At 38.4% G+C, this 15851-nt stretch overlaps 1 protein-coding gene across 1 annotated transcript; it reads right to left on the reverse strand.

The window, feature by feature from the left end:
- Positions 1-1484: 1484 nt before the first annotated feature.
- On the reverse strand, positions 1485-3571 carry LOC149261893 (allene oxide synthase CYP74A2-like). Its single transcript, XM_089422994.1, has one exon. The coding sequence runs from the start codon at positions 3306-3308 to the stop codon at positions 1716-1718; it is 1593 nt and encodes a 530-aa protein (XP_089279120.1). The 5' UTR covers positions 3309-3571; the 3' UTR covers positions 1485-1715.
- Positions 3572-15851: the final 12280 nt, after the last annotated feature.

A 15851-nucleotide genomic window follows, 5' to 3' on the forward strand; every position in this document is an offset into this window, starting at 1 on the left:
ATGTCCTGAATTCTGCAATCCTCTGATCTCTTATATTGATTTTGAAAGTGTTTCACAGCCTCATCTGAAATGTCTTGTTGAGAGCATAGATAACCCCCTTTGCCATCACTAATCTTCCATATTGAGTTTTTTTCACGTCTTGAGCTTGCAAACCTGTGGAAAAATTTTGTATTCTTGTCCCCTTCCTTTAGCCAGATAGCCCTGCTCTTTAATCTCCAAAAAGCTTCTTCCTGCTCCAGAATTTTTTGTTTTTGTCTTTGAAGCTCCCTTATGCGGCATCTTGTATTGAAAGGAAGTAAATGCGTAGCCATCTCTCCAGAAGTGTTGTCCAGCTCCTTTTGAATCTCTCTAAGATTTATTCTATTTTGAATCTTTTTTTTGTACTGCCATTCTTTAACAACCTTTTGCATGTGAGAAAGGTTTTCCTTGAAAGTCAAAAACGGGGGCCTCTTATCTGTTGCGGATAGCTCCTGCCAAGTTCTTTTAACAACATCATTGAACTCTGATTCTTCTAGCCATGACCTATTAAATTTGAAATAATACCCTTTTTTGAAACCCTTTTCTCTCCAGCTTAATAGAATCGGCCTGTGGTCTGAGATAAACACATTTCCAATTGTTGAGAATGGCATGCCCAGTCTATCTATTATGCTGACATGTAGAATGAACCTATCAAGTCTTTTCGCTATATATGCCCCGTCGTCCTATGTCGGGAGCATTTTGAAGGTCTTATGTCAACAAGATTCCTGTGTAATAATTCAAATCTTATGCGATTTGCTAAAAGATCTTTTTTCCTGCTGATTCCCCAAGATTCATCAGTGTTTAAAATAGCATTTAGATCTCCTGCAATCATCAGAAACTCAATTTCTAAAATATTTTATGCAAAACCAAAATAGTATTCTGTTTTTGTAAGGAGCATAAATGTTTAGAATGTTGATAGGGCAATCTTTCCCTCTAATTGAAGCCGATATGAAAATGCCCGCAAAACATCTATAAGCTTTTGCTCTGATCCCATCAGCGTCCCATAAGACCTCAGGCCCCCTGAGAGGCCATTTGCATTCAAAGCAGAGATATGGCATCGAATTGTTGCGTCCGATGATCATACTCAGATAGAAGAGTCCATTCAGAAAATTGGAACCGAATAGAAGATAAGAGTCCATTGGCATTCTGATTGACCTTTGAATCCTGAATTTATTCTTTTGACCTGTGCTTTTCTACCATCAGAATATTTTTACTTTAATCTTGACTGGAATTTTGAATCCCTAACGCTGGTATTACATAGAAGAAATTCAAAAATGTGGCCCCCTAAGGGTTTCCATGAGTAATTTTAATTGTGATCAGCGAAATTTCATCATCGAATTTAGACATTATTGATTACACACATAGCAATAAATTTTAAAATATTTTGAAGGTGAATCTGGTTATTAGATTCTAAAAGTAACCTATCAAAATATTTAGTATAGAGCCTACCTCGGAAAATCCAAACATTCAAAGCACTCCAATCTTTTCACTCGGTTCGATTATTAATGTAAACTCTTTTACAATATACTGGCATTGACATTAAATAGTAACTAAGTAAATCCACACTCCAGTCTCCAAACTGGTAAAATCATATGACAACTTACATTCCGAACGCCAATAATTTTTTTTTTCCATGGCGATTTCAGAATCCCCTGAACAAATCCAAGAAAAATGCAGTGTATATTACTAATAAAATCTCAAGAAGTGGCCTTCTTTAGCGACGTGAAAGACATGGATCCCAGGCCGGCCGTAGACACGTCGATGTCGAAAGAATCATACTGTAGAAACAGCTCAGCAACAAACAGCCGAGCGATCATGAGCACAAAATCCTTGCCCGCGCACTGTTTGTTGCTAACGGTCGGGGATTCTGTTTCCGGGCCGTTGGACCAGACCACGTAGCGCAGCAGGTCCTGCCCCTTCTCGCCCATGAACCGACGGGGCTTGAACTCTTCCGGATCATCAACAAAGACCTTGGGATCGCGGGTAGCAAAGGGCTGGTAACCGCCCAGGAGCTCGCCCTTTCGAACTTTGAAGCACCCGTCGTGGGATTCGAGAACGAAATTTTCCTTGGCTCTGCCATACTGGTAGGGCACCGGGGGTTCGAGTCTCATGACCTCGTAAACAGTGGACTGGACCAAAGGCATGTTCTCCAGCGCTCGCATGGTGATCTGGCCCCCGGCGTCAGCATCGCGGACGGCCGCGCGGACTTCCTCGGCTAGGTCCTTGTGGAGCTGAGGGCCGGCCCGGGCGATGAGGCGGACGATCGCGGGGAAAAGAATGGTCATCCCGCCCCAGGTATTGAAACAGATGTTGAAGATTAGGTTATGGTTGGCTTCGTCTCGAGTCACCCCCAATTTCTGGGCCGAATTTAGGGCCCGGGTCCCGTGGGTGAAGAAAAAACCCTGGATCCTTTCGAAATCTTTCTTGATAAGCCCGTACGGCAAGGGCACGGAGTGAATGGTGATCTCCTCCAGGACCATGGGAAGGCCAAGGGAATAGATCGGCGCGAGCTGGAAGAAAACCCATTTCTTGATCAGGGTCGGGGCGTCGGTTCCGAGACAGGTCAGGCCCGGTTCCGCCGGATCGCGATCCAGCACAGATCTGCAGAGGAAATTAAAGGCCATTTGCTCGAATTCGTCGTTGAATACGGCCCGATCTTTCTCGGCCATCTGCTTCTCTAAGCCCTCCCAGAGCTCCGATGCGGCCTTGCTGAACTCCGGAATCCACCGGTCTCGGTTCATCCGGAGGACTTCGAAGCAAAAGTTCTTGAGCTGCGCGTGCTTCTCCTCGGATGGATCGAGGTAGGAAAGCGTGCGGTAGCCGCCCGTGAAATCGGGGCTGGGCATGAAGGTGCCGGCGAAAAGATCCTTTTTCTCAACCCTGTTTGTGTCGAAGAGCACCGGGAAGCTCTTGGCGTCCAGGAGCATGATCACCCGGGGGTCAGGGAAGAAAGGGGGGCCGGGTGGCATGTTGACTCTGTAAACTGTGCTCCCGTACTTCTCCATCCGACTCCTGAAGAACTCGTCCCTGTTTCGGAAGAAATCCTGGCGGTCTCGGATGTGGCCGATGAAGGGAAGCCCGTAGGTGCCGGGGATCTCTCGGGCGTCCTGATCGATCGGGGGCGACGCCGGTTGCGTTGCTCTCTTTTCCGAGATGGACGCCCGGATGGTGAATATGGCGCCCTTCTGCCTTCTGGGAGCTCTAGATGTGGGGAATATTTGGACAGGAAAACGGGAACGATCGGGCATTGCTGTGGGCGGCGGAGGCCCGACCATTACTGCGAGCGCCATTGTGAACTGAGAAGCGAAACTAGATTTGCAGAACTTTAGTTTTGCTACTTCCGCGGAGAATCTTACTCCCTTGCTTTGGGTTGATTTGGATACTACCCTCGTCGTCCCGGTGCATGCCCTTTAAATGGGTTTGCATTCTTACAATGTGATAAGTGACGCCAAAAGTGAAGCGAAGGCGCAGGCATAGAGCGTGTTTGAATAACTCCGTTGTCGATTTTGGACTTCCAACTTTCATCCATGGTCGGAGCATAGAGCATACACACACTTTCAACTTTCATCCATGGTCGGAGCATAGAGGATACACACACAGATATATATATATATATGCACACGTGTGTATCCGTTTACACCATGGGGTCGGTAATCTTTGGTCGAAGCCTTAGTTTTGGACGGAGGTGTGCTGCGCATCAGTAATCTAATGTCATCATCATCGTTAATTATCTCTTTAACCAATGACTGTATTTTTAACGGGGCATGTGCAATATACGCAGTGGCGTTTACGGTAATCCAACAGGAACCTTAAGCGCTTGAGGTTCCATCGGTGCACCCTCAAGCGCCTTTGCTTGCGCGAAAACTCCGATAGGCTCATAATCCAATATTATCCTAATAATTAATCATCACCTGTACGAAGGACTACATATTAAATGGGTTGCGTGCATTGTACGTCGGAGGGCAATATTAGTGTTATGATATTTAATGTTTTAGGACGACAAGTTTTTATCAATAAATTTTGACAGAAGCAGTCTTAAATAGATTTTTGCGAGATTTTTTTGGAAGTTTTTACGGAGAATTTTTTCGGTCAAATTTCTTTAAAATCCAGCGGATATTTATTGAAATCACAAGTTTGATGGGTAATTCTGTGCAATGGAAGTGCCCTAGGGGTTTTCAAAAACATAGTTTAAATAACACAAATCAAGATTTCACCTCAAAAATTTCTATCAGATTCCGACACGGCAAAGTGCAAAAAGTCGCACTAAAGACAGCGCTGTTTTAAATTATGTTTTTGAAGGCGGAAATAGATTTAGCATTATCAAAAATTTATGGGGCATCCAAAATCTTGAAGTTTGACAATTGGATTTACAGAAATGAGACTTTTTGGCCTTTCGAATCAGGCGGAAAACTTTGAGGTGAAATCTTGATTTGTGCTATTTAAAATGGTTTTTTCAATGTATATATGGATTCAACACCGTAAAAACCCTTAGGGCACTTCCATTGTGTAGGGATTACACATCAAACTTGTGATTTCAATAAATTCTTGCCGGATTTTAGAGAAATTAAACCAGAAAAACCCCCCATGAAAAGCTTTCAAAAAGTCGCACTAAAGACAACTAGTTTACAAAAATCCCTTTCAGAATTTATCAAAATATTGCCTAAATTTTCATGACTTTCAAAGCAAAAGAGCAGTTTGGTTAGACTACGGTGATGTTTGAATGTTGTGATGCGTTATATATAGGTTATTGGATTCTAATTGATGTCAAATTAAATGATGATGATGTTTGAATCTTGTGATGCGTCATATATAGGTTATTGGATTCTAATTGATGTCAAATTAAATGGTGATGTTTAAATGTTGTGAGTGTCATATATAGATTATTGGATTCTAATCGATGTCAAATTAAATGTTGCATAGCAACGTGGATATTGACCCCTCTGAAGAATTAGGGAAGGCTAATTTGATTGAGTCTATGGACCAATAAGGAATTCCATGCATTAGAGCCTTTAGAATGTATAAATTTAACAATTTAAAGTTTAAAAATAAAAATAAAAAATAGACCATAGGTAAAATTAATTAATGATACACCAAAAAATATCATTTCACTAGACAACGGCTAGTTGAATCACATATGTTACATGGCAAGTGGAATCTTGAATCAAGAGAAATCAAGAAGGTAATAGTTTATGAAGATGTCCTAGTTGAATAATTAAGGCTATAACTTAATTTTTGTTAGAGGGATTAGGGTTGTAATTTAATTTTTGAAATAATATTTAAAAGTTGTATTGTGTGTAGTTAATCTAATGAAAAAGATAGAAGTGTAACTCTAAGTTAAACTAGGTTTTTTAATTAAAGATTTCTAAGGTAGATGTCTATGTACTATGTGTATTATTTTTGTTATTTTGTTTTTTTAAGACTTTATATGCATTGCTTCATTTGTATATATTGAAAGTTTACAAGAGTTTTGATTATAAGTAACTATGAAAGTAAATGGAAGAAGAAGGGTAGGTTTAAAACTTATAAGGGTTTTGACTATGAATAAAGATTAAAGTGGATGGAAGAAGAAGAGTAGGTTGATTATTCATGTGTTTCGCTAGATAATATGGTACACAATATCTTTTTCCTTTCCCAAAAGGACTTTGTTGATAACAAGAACCTTATGGAATTGGGAATTTCCTTGAAGAAGAGGTTTTGTAATATAGTTGCAAGACCCTTGTTCACGTTTTGAATCAAAAGTTTTTGGTGCAAGGAATAAGCTTTTTGTAATTTAAAGTTGAATTTGTTCATGGTTTTCTATTGGGGAGAGACCCGAATCTAGTTTTATCAACCATTTTTCATCACCATAGGTTACTAAACCCCCTAGGGAACATTTGAAAACACCAAACATCAAGGGAAAGGTATTTTGGAAGGTCCCATATATGATGTTGATAAAAGCATTTTTCCCACATGTTAAGGCTTACATTTTCAGATATGCCAAATAATATGTCAATATTCAATTAGTAAGGAGATATATAGTGTTCAACGGATGCAATGTGGCCTTAACTTCTAACCAACCTAGCTCAGTGAGCTATCTTCTCCACCTCAAGCCTTTGACTTTGGTTAAATACTTTACATGTATTTGGTTCATATACTTGACATCCTGATCACTTTAGTTCAAGACCTTTGTTAACCAAACCCTTCAATTATGAATGATTGATATCTAATTTCTTTTATTATGATGCATTCCAAAATACAATATTTTATCCAGAGGTTGGTTTACCTTCATATATTAAAAGGGAGATGATATTGCTTGGATTTGTGAACCAAATATGGCTTCAGTTGAACTCCATTCCCTATATAAAACCTTGGCCTTCAAGGTTCAACCCTAAAAGAGAAAAATCCACCATCCAAACAATTTGAATTCTTGACTCTCCCTTTGAAACTATGGAGTTCCCTAACCCTCATAGCAACTCGAAATTCAATCAATAGATTCATTTTGCTTCAATGAGAGAACTGAGCAAAGGAACTTATTGAAGGTGGCATTTAAGTATGCATTGAGGTAGACTTGGAAAAAATCCTTATGGATGGTATAGTTATAGATGTTAAAAAATGGAGCTCTAATTAGGATATATAATATATTAATATTCCTTTCAAAAGTTACTTTTCTTATGTCTATGGCCAATTGTAGGATCATTAAATTGTTAGAAGGAACCTTGTCCATGGACTTCCTTTTCAACTTGTAATGATTTCTCTCCCAAAGTTAGAACTATTTCTCCTTTGCATGAGAATATCCTAACCAAAATAAGATGGTTCAAAGGGCCAATTAAATTCCTCTTTCTCTCACTAAAATTAAGATGGTTGGCAAGGCCAAACAAATCCCTCTTTTTCTACTCTTTTAGGGAACTTTCTAAAATTGAAGGGATTACTGGGAGTGAACACTTTTGAGAAGAACTCTATATCTATTAATTTCTTAGTTCCCCTCGATATTTTTTTTGATGGAGGAGTTAATAATGGAGTTCAACACCTTAAAGCCCTAGAGGCTAGGAGTTTCCACCATTTGTCCACCAAGTAAGTTTGTACTATTTCTTACCCAAATTCTTTGTTTTGCATTATTGAATACTAAATTTCCCTTTCTCAAATAAAATCTAAGGCTTTGGGGTGCATGTATTGTCCCTAGATTAAGGGTCTCCACCTTTTTTATCCTCCCTCCTAATCTAACACTACATTTTCATTCCCTCCTATGCAATCAGTCATGATATATATAAGGGAAATTTGGAGGTCCCCTTACATCCTAAACCTAAAATCCATGGGAACCAGGGATATCCATGCCATAAGAGAAACATTTCAATCTTAGATCCTCTAAATCCTGATTATTGATTGTAGAAATTTTGAATAATATAACACTTATTCACAGAGATTATCCTGATTATACACTATTGCGGAATGCATGCATAATACATAACCTCCTCTACTATTGATCATCAATTTGCAGTATTCAGAAACAATCGCATGCGCACATTGAAGCATCAATCACACATATCAACATAGTATATCACAGGGAAAGCATACAGCTGAAAACCCCCAACTATCCGTATATTATATTGATTGAGAACATGTAACAATACATAGTACAATACTCCTCGCAAGTACTCAGTACTATCTTCACCTGTTACACACAAACTAGCTCAGAGCTGAATCAATCACAGGTTCAAATCTCCTCCACTGCTTGCCTGCCTCCACTGCGCAATCCTGCATGAGAATAGATGAGAATGGCTGATCCAAACTCATATTTCCCTTGGCTGAACCACGCAATCCTCATTGGCAATACTCAATCCATTGATTGTGCAAATCTCATGCACAACTATAGTCACAACTGACAGTTGTCTTGCCCTTTCACTCACCTCTAACACCTGCCTCCACTAAATTGTCCATGCACTAAGTTAACTGATGTATTCTTTAGTTGATTTATGATTTAATAATTAGTGAATTAATTAATAATTAATTCACATCACTCATCATTAGTGTATTTGGCAGTTAGACTAAATACAACTAGTTCAACCAAGTCAAACTGAACACAACTCCATCAACTCCTCAATCAACTCCACCAAACTCAATCACTTGAGTTCTAACTGAAGTCCATCATGCAATAGCTCAACTAACCCATAAGAAAAGTGTATTTCCTTCTGGCAGTTGCATGTGCCACATCCGTAGCTCGAACTGAAGTGCTCCAAGAGGATAAGATAATGTTTATAGTCCAAATATTATTAAGAGCTAATAATATCCGACTGTTCTATTTTTAGCTTGGCAGTCTAAAAATAGACTCCGCCCATATGTCTAAAAATAGAAGTCCATCTATTTTTACCAACATGACCAATCATCCACAAATAGCATCCTGAAACTCATAGACCATGATCCATATGTCTAAAAATAAACATAGTCTAAAAATAGACTTTGCGCCAAAAATAGCCTGCGGGCCCACTTAGTGAAGGCGACTCCTTTCCACTAAGCTCCATCATCTTGTTGCATTTTCAACACTCCCTCTCAACAAGATATGGATTATCTGCAACCCTATCCCGCAACTCTGGAATGTTCTGCATGCAACACATTTGCGTGGTCCACTTGCTCCAACAACACTTGGAACAAAAACACTCCTAATTGACCATTATGTTGGGCTAGGAACATACTCTGATGCTGAAGCTCTACCTGCTGCTGACAAGTGCTCCCTCTCTGACATCTGCGCTACTGCAACATCTCCATGCATCTCGTACCATTGCACACTTCTCTGTGCCACCTAGCACTGTGCAAAACACTTGTGCCTCTCACATTGCTGCAACCTGCTAGCTATGTGCCGTCCTGGGATTCCCTACACTGTCGCTCTCTCTGTCGCTCCATCCGCATCTGTCTCTACCTAATCATTCAGTTCCTGCTACTCCACATCGCGACTCCCGTAGCAAGGTCTCATCCAAGAGGTTGGGTACCTCAAGGATCCTGCCCCTCCTCCTTGGGACGATCACTCTATATCGCCCCACCTCCTACCTGGAGGTATGGCTACATGTGATCCCTCAGCCCACCTGGCTCGGAGTTTCCCCCTACTAGAGGTCTCTGCATGAGTAGATGTCTCTACTCGATCTCCTCTCAGCTTCCCTTGTTGTGGCTGCTCCACAACCTCTTGAAGCTGTTGCACCAATCGTGGCTCCTCCACAATCGTCTGAGACTTCTTCTGGCTCTGCATGTTGAGAGCAATACTTGAGAGCAATAAGTTTCTCTTCAGTCCTGGTACATACTTGACATGGGTCAAGGTAAGGCGAGCTCCATGCTCCCTCTGAAAAATAACCGTGCCTACACCTGAGACACTATACTTCTCATCATTACCCATCACTATGAGTATCTGGAGATCTTTCTCCTCCAAAGTACTGAACAAACTCTTGCCAGCGGTCATGTGGAAAGAAGCTCCACTCTCAAGAAACCAACCACTTCCCACCATGGATGAAAGCATGCATGCAAAGAGTGTGAAATCCAACTCAAACTGTGAAGCAAGTACCTCACCTTCAGATCGTTCCCCGGATCCCTTCTTGGATTTCCTCCGTGGACAATTTGCAGCATAATGGCCCACCTCATGACAATGAAAGCATCGCACTTTCGATTTGTCAACCTTCTTCCCATCATTGGAAGAACTGGATTCGGAAACAGAAACCTTCTCCTTCCCCTTCTTTGCTTTGGCAGCCAAAGTGCAATTTTCTTCATCAGACGCCTTTGATGAAGATCCATCCCTGGTATTCCGCCTGATCTCCTCTTGCACAAGATCTGACCAAAGTCTCTCCCATCCTGGCAATTTCTCCCGACCATTGACAGAGTCTTGATAGGAATGCCAACTCTTTGGAAGACCAAGGAGAGCTAAGCTCACCAAGTCCTCATCATCGACAGTCACCCCCACACTTCCCAGCTCATCCCGGCATTGGGTGAACTTCGTGAGATACCTGGGCATATTTTCTCCATTCTCACACTTAATGTTTCTGAGTTTATCCTTGAGCGCCAACTTCCTCTAGTCACTCTTGCTTTGGAATAAATCTGTCAACGCTTTCCACATCAAGTATGGAGAAGCCTTTCCATGCAGGTTGGATACAATGTGATCCTTCATGCCCTCCAACAGAATCCTTCGACACTTTGCTATCTTCTTTTGCCAAACCTCAATGTGAGCAGCATCAATAGGCTTTGGGACCTCAGCCTCTATGAAATCCTTCAACCCATTGTCATCTAACACCGCCTCCATCCTGTCTTTCCATGCAATATAATTCGAGTTGCCTTCAAGGGCATACTCCAATCGCAATCCGTTGAAAGACATTTCAACTTTGACACCAAGAAAACACTGCTGTAAATTCGAATTCCACCAGCTCAAAACTCAACCGCTTCTAATCTAAAATTTGTGAGGACAAAGTATTTCTCGTACAGAGATTGACTGAATGGGATTTTATCGGATATCTCACCTTCCAAAGGAAGGATGATTCCAGAGGCTACCTGGCCCGATTACAGACTCTGCCTGAAGAAATAAAATGTAAACACTTTCTGAATAATAGATCTGATGATCAACTCTGCTCTGGTACCATGTAGAAATTTTGAATAATATAACACTTATTCACAGAGATTATCCTGATTATACATTATTGCGGAATGCATGCATAATACATAACCTCCTCTACTATTGATCATCAATTTGCAGTATTCAGAAACAATCGCATGCGCACATTGAAGCATCAATCGCACATATCAACACAGTATATCACGGGGAAAGCATACAGCTGAAAACCCCCAACTATTTGTATATTATATTGATTGAGAACATGTAAAAATACATAGTACAATACTCTCGCAAGTACTCAGTACTATCTCCACCTGTTACACACAAACTAGCTCATATTTGAATCAATCACAGGTTCAAATCTCCTCCGCTGCTTGCCTACCTCCACTACGCAATCCTGCATGAGAATAGATGAGAATGGTTGATCCAAACTCGTATTTCCCTTGGCAGAACCACACAATCCTCATTGGCAATACTCAATCCATTGATTGTGCAAATCTCATGCACAACTATAGTCACAACTGACAGCTGTCTTGCCCTTTCACTCACCTCTAACACCTGTCTCCACTAAACTGTCCATGCACTGAGTTAACTAATGTATTCTTTAGTTGATTTATGAGTTAAGAATCAGTGAATTAATTAATAATTAATTCACATCACTCATCACTAGTGTATTTGGCAGTTAGACTAAATACAACTAGTTCAACCAAGTCAAACTGAACACAACTCCATCAACTCCTCAATCAACTCCACCAAACGCAATCACTTGAGTTCTAACTGAAGTCCATCATGCAATAGCTCAACTAACCCATAAGAAAAGCGTATTTCCTTCTGGCAGTTGCATGTGCCACATTCGTAGCTCGAACTGAAGTGCTCCAAGAGGATAAGATAATGTTTATAGTCCAAATATTATTAAGAGCTAATAATATTCCACTGTTCTATTTTTAGCCTAGCAGTCTAAAAATAGACTCCGCCCATATGTCTAAAAATAGAAGTCCATCTATTTTTACCAACATGACCAATCATCCACAAATAACATCCTGCAACTCATAGACCATGATCCATATGTCTAAAAATAGACTTTGTGCCAAAAATAGCCTGCGGACCCACTTAGTGAAGGCGACTCCTTTCCACTAAGCTCCATGATCTTGTTGCATTTTCAACATTGATCAGGGGAATAAAAGTTGGGATTGCCTCTAACAATAGTCCTTCCCTTAACATTATTACCCGAGGCTAAAAATCCTTCTTACCTATAACTCAATGCAAATAAGAACAATAAATTATCAAAGGTAAACAAAAACCATCTCTAAGGCCCTTAGAGAAGGGATAACCACTACAAAGGTTAAACAATGATTATCATGTCCTTCAATTTTAGAGCATTGGGAGCACCCCATTAAAATGTGCCATAGATAGTCTAGTTAGGACTCATAAAATAATGGACTTTTCTCTTCTTTGATGCTACAAGTAGTTCCATGGGATGATAATAGTTAGGAATTTGTATTTCCGACTTGAAACTTAATAAATCATTGATATTGGGATTAAGATGGATATACTATCTCTAAAATCAAATATATCCAACTTATTTCATTATTTGTATATGGGTCATATGCTAATATGCAAGAATGTTGGGAAAGGTTCTTTGATCTTAGGTTTTTGGGAGGTGTTGTAATTTTCCAAATTGCATGTTTTTAAGAAAGAAGAAACAATTGGGGAAGGTTAACCATCTTTATAATTGTTTATACATTAAGAAGATGATTGGAGCAATGGTACCCTCTCCAACTAGTAATTCATTCACAATTTGTCACAAACAGTTGTCTTTCATGTATAATTTTACATCTACATTAATAGACTTTGGATATTATCTTTAATATAATGCAATATGATGTTTACATGGCCTAAAAAGCCTCCCAACATCTCCCCCAACCTCAAAGTATTATTTCATTCGAAGCAATTGTACAAAAACAACTTAGGTTTTTGCTCCTGCTAAAGTATCCTTACTATGCATCAATTATGCATATTGGTTTGCATAGGAAAATCATCCACAATAGCCACCAACAATATAGGAAGATACAGGTATACAAAGTTCCATCATGACCTATTACGTTTTAGCCTTCATCTTTGATTTGGTAGGTGCATACATGGTAGTTCGAGAGTCTCTATTTTGCTCATCCTCAACCTACCTACCATTTCTCTATCTTTTGGCCTTTAAGGTCACAACCCAAGGAACCACTCTAAAAATCTTATACTAAGGAGCTCAATAACTTCAATTATTTTTGTGTCATCATCTTGTCCTAACTCTTCGTGTGTGTGGATCATTTGATTTCTCTTTCTTAAATTCCTTCTTCTTTTGTCATTATAGCAAGAATCTCAAAATTGATACTCTCTACAAGTTAATGCTCCACTTTTACCACCCAATCAAATGTTGCAAAATGTCCTTGATCAATGCCGATCTTCAATGCGGTAATATCATTAAATCAATACCTCAATGCAATGTTGTAATGCTTGTATGCTCACTGATTGGTTGAGCATTTTTACATTACTTTGTTGAACTCCTCTCTATTGCTCAGTTTATATTTTTAGTCAATCATGGATAGCGTTTAATAAAATCATGGATAGCATTTTTACATTACTTTGCTGAACTCCTCTCTATTGCTCAATATATATTTTTAGTCAATCATGGATAATGTTTAATAAAATCATGGATAGCATTTAATAATTATTCAAGCTCTGTTGAAATTTATCTTTTGTTGTTCTTTATGATCATGACTCGACTCAACTATTCTTTTATGAAACTACTATTAGAATAACCCTTTCAATATAATTTTTTTGTGACTAGAAGAATCAACAACTAGGCTTGTTCAATATATTTTTTTTCGGACTAGAAGAATCAACAACTAGGCTAGTTTTGTAACGGGTTGATTATGACCATTACTACTATAAACTTTAGGTTCTCATGTATACCCATTTCATAGACATGGGTTTAAACCTGTGACCTTTACATGGGTTGATTCTGACCATTAGGTTCTCAGATATACCCATTTCATAGATATGGGTTTGAACCTGTGACCTTTACACAGGTTGATTCTGACCATTAGGTTCTCAGGTATACCCATTTCATAGACATGGGTTTGAACCTGTGACCTTTACACAAAGAGCACCTTAACAAAATGCCCTATTACCAACTAGTCTACACCTCGTGGGGTGATGAACCTTTCAATATTAATATGGTACATAAAGTCTTTTTGTACTAAACTTTCACTAACTCAACCAAAATGATGTCAACTATACATCAAGTGAGGTTGGGAAGGAACCAACTTACAATGCAAACCCACTAACTTAATTGACTCAATTTTATTGGAAGTCAACTCAAATGATTCACCTGGAAACATTTATCATTTTCTTTTCTTTTTTTCCTTATTCAGTTACACTAAAAATTCAAATATCATAAACTTGATTATCATTTTCTTTTCTTATTTTCCTTATTCAGTTAAACTAAAAATTCAAATATCATAAACTTGATTATCAATTGACTCATTTGAGTAAAATTTCTATAAATTTAATTCTAGGACTAATTGTTATATATATTTACTCTTTTGAATTGTAACTCCATCAAAAAGACACAATACAATGACCATACTTCAACTCTAGATTTTAACGGACTGTTAAAAAAAAATTGCCAACATGACTTGAACCTGCATACTCTATGCCATAATTTTACTTTGCCAAGAGTATGATAACTTAACTCAACATCAACAAGTGTGTGAGTGGACAATAGAGAAATGACACTTCTTGTTGATTCAACCGATAGGTGAGGAACTGATTGAGGTTGTGAACATGTGGACTGCTCCTTAACCATTAACGAAACCCAGCCATTGGTCTTTTACATGGTTGATCATTGAAAATTATGTTAACCAACTCGAATCATGAGAACCACATACTTGAATTTTATGATGCTAGGAATTCATTCAGCCTGGTGCGCACAATGCGAGTCAACCAATGGGGATGCGCTTTGGGGTTGGCAAGAAATTTTAGAACATGCCAACTCTTCAATCCGGCCTCTGCCAGTTTTTTCAAGGGCAATTGTTCTCTTTTTTGGTTGGTTTTATCTAATCGTTTATTTTAATGATCAACCGTCAATGCTCATACATTGTTGACTAGTAGTTGATAGTCGACTTTTCTTCAAGATTTAGCGCATGGCATCCTATAAGTCGCTTCTGGCCAACACGAGTTTCCCGCTCCTCCACTGCTCCAAATCTTGATCAGTGGTGCTCAGCTGCATATTCCGGTCAATTTTTCTTTGGTTGATATTTCCCAACCTTTCATGAAATATCTCCATTGGATTTTTGTTATGGTGATGTCACTTTGTGTCTTTGTTTTTTAGAAGAAAAAGCGGAATATACTTATATTAAGTTAATATAAAAACTACAATTGGGAATATAAGACTTGAAAAGATCAAGTCAAGAGGGATAGATCAGAAAAAACCAGAAAATTTTCAAACTTTACACATGACTCAAAAAAACCCAGGATGGACTGATTAAACATATACAAAAACATTGGCCAGATAAACTTTGTGGCTTTTCTAGTTGGCTTAGTTGGAATGTTTTATGTTTGGTTTAAAATTGGGTGATATAGTTTTTTATAAGAATGTTATTTTATTATTATTTAGGATGTGTTTTTAATATATAAAGAGATTTAGCATCATTAAAAACTCTAAAACATTTAAATTATAGAAATTTCACAACTCAAATTTATGATTTCAATAAATTCTTATCAAATTTTCTACAAAATCAACTTGAAAATGTTTACAATTTTAAAAGTTAAAACACTCAAAATATATAGATTTCATAGTTAAACTTATGATTCCAACAAATTGCTACCACATTTTAAGCAAAATTAACCTAAAAATATAACCAACAAAAAACCATAACATAAGAGATTAATAATATGTAAGATTTTGAATTCTAAATGTTAGTTATCTTGTTCAACTAAAACTTGACTATCTTGTCCAGCTAAAAGAAGTGCACTTGACTAAAAAATCTTTCAATCTATACTGTGAGCAGTGGTGTTTTTCTTCTCATCACCAAACCAAAACTTGATATTTCATTACAATTACAATTGTATCACTTATTCAACAATGGTTTATGAAATCCACAAACTCACTAACAAATTTTCATTATTTTCATGATTGTTAATCCAATAACAAATTTTCATTATTTTTAGTGAGTTACAAATAATTAGATAACCGACTAGCTGAGAAGCTAGCCTAGTATGAAGG

The sequence above is a fragment of the Pinus tabuliformis genome, chromosome 6 (genome assembly GCF_031772625.1).
Source record: "Pinus tabuliformis cultivar Carrire ecotype Pingquan chromosome 6, CPIR1, whole genome shotgun sequence".
Classification (NCBI taxonomy): domain Eukaryota; kingdom Viridiplantae; phylum Streptophyta; class Pinopsida; order Pinales; family Pinaceae; genus Pinus; species Pinus tabuliformis.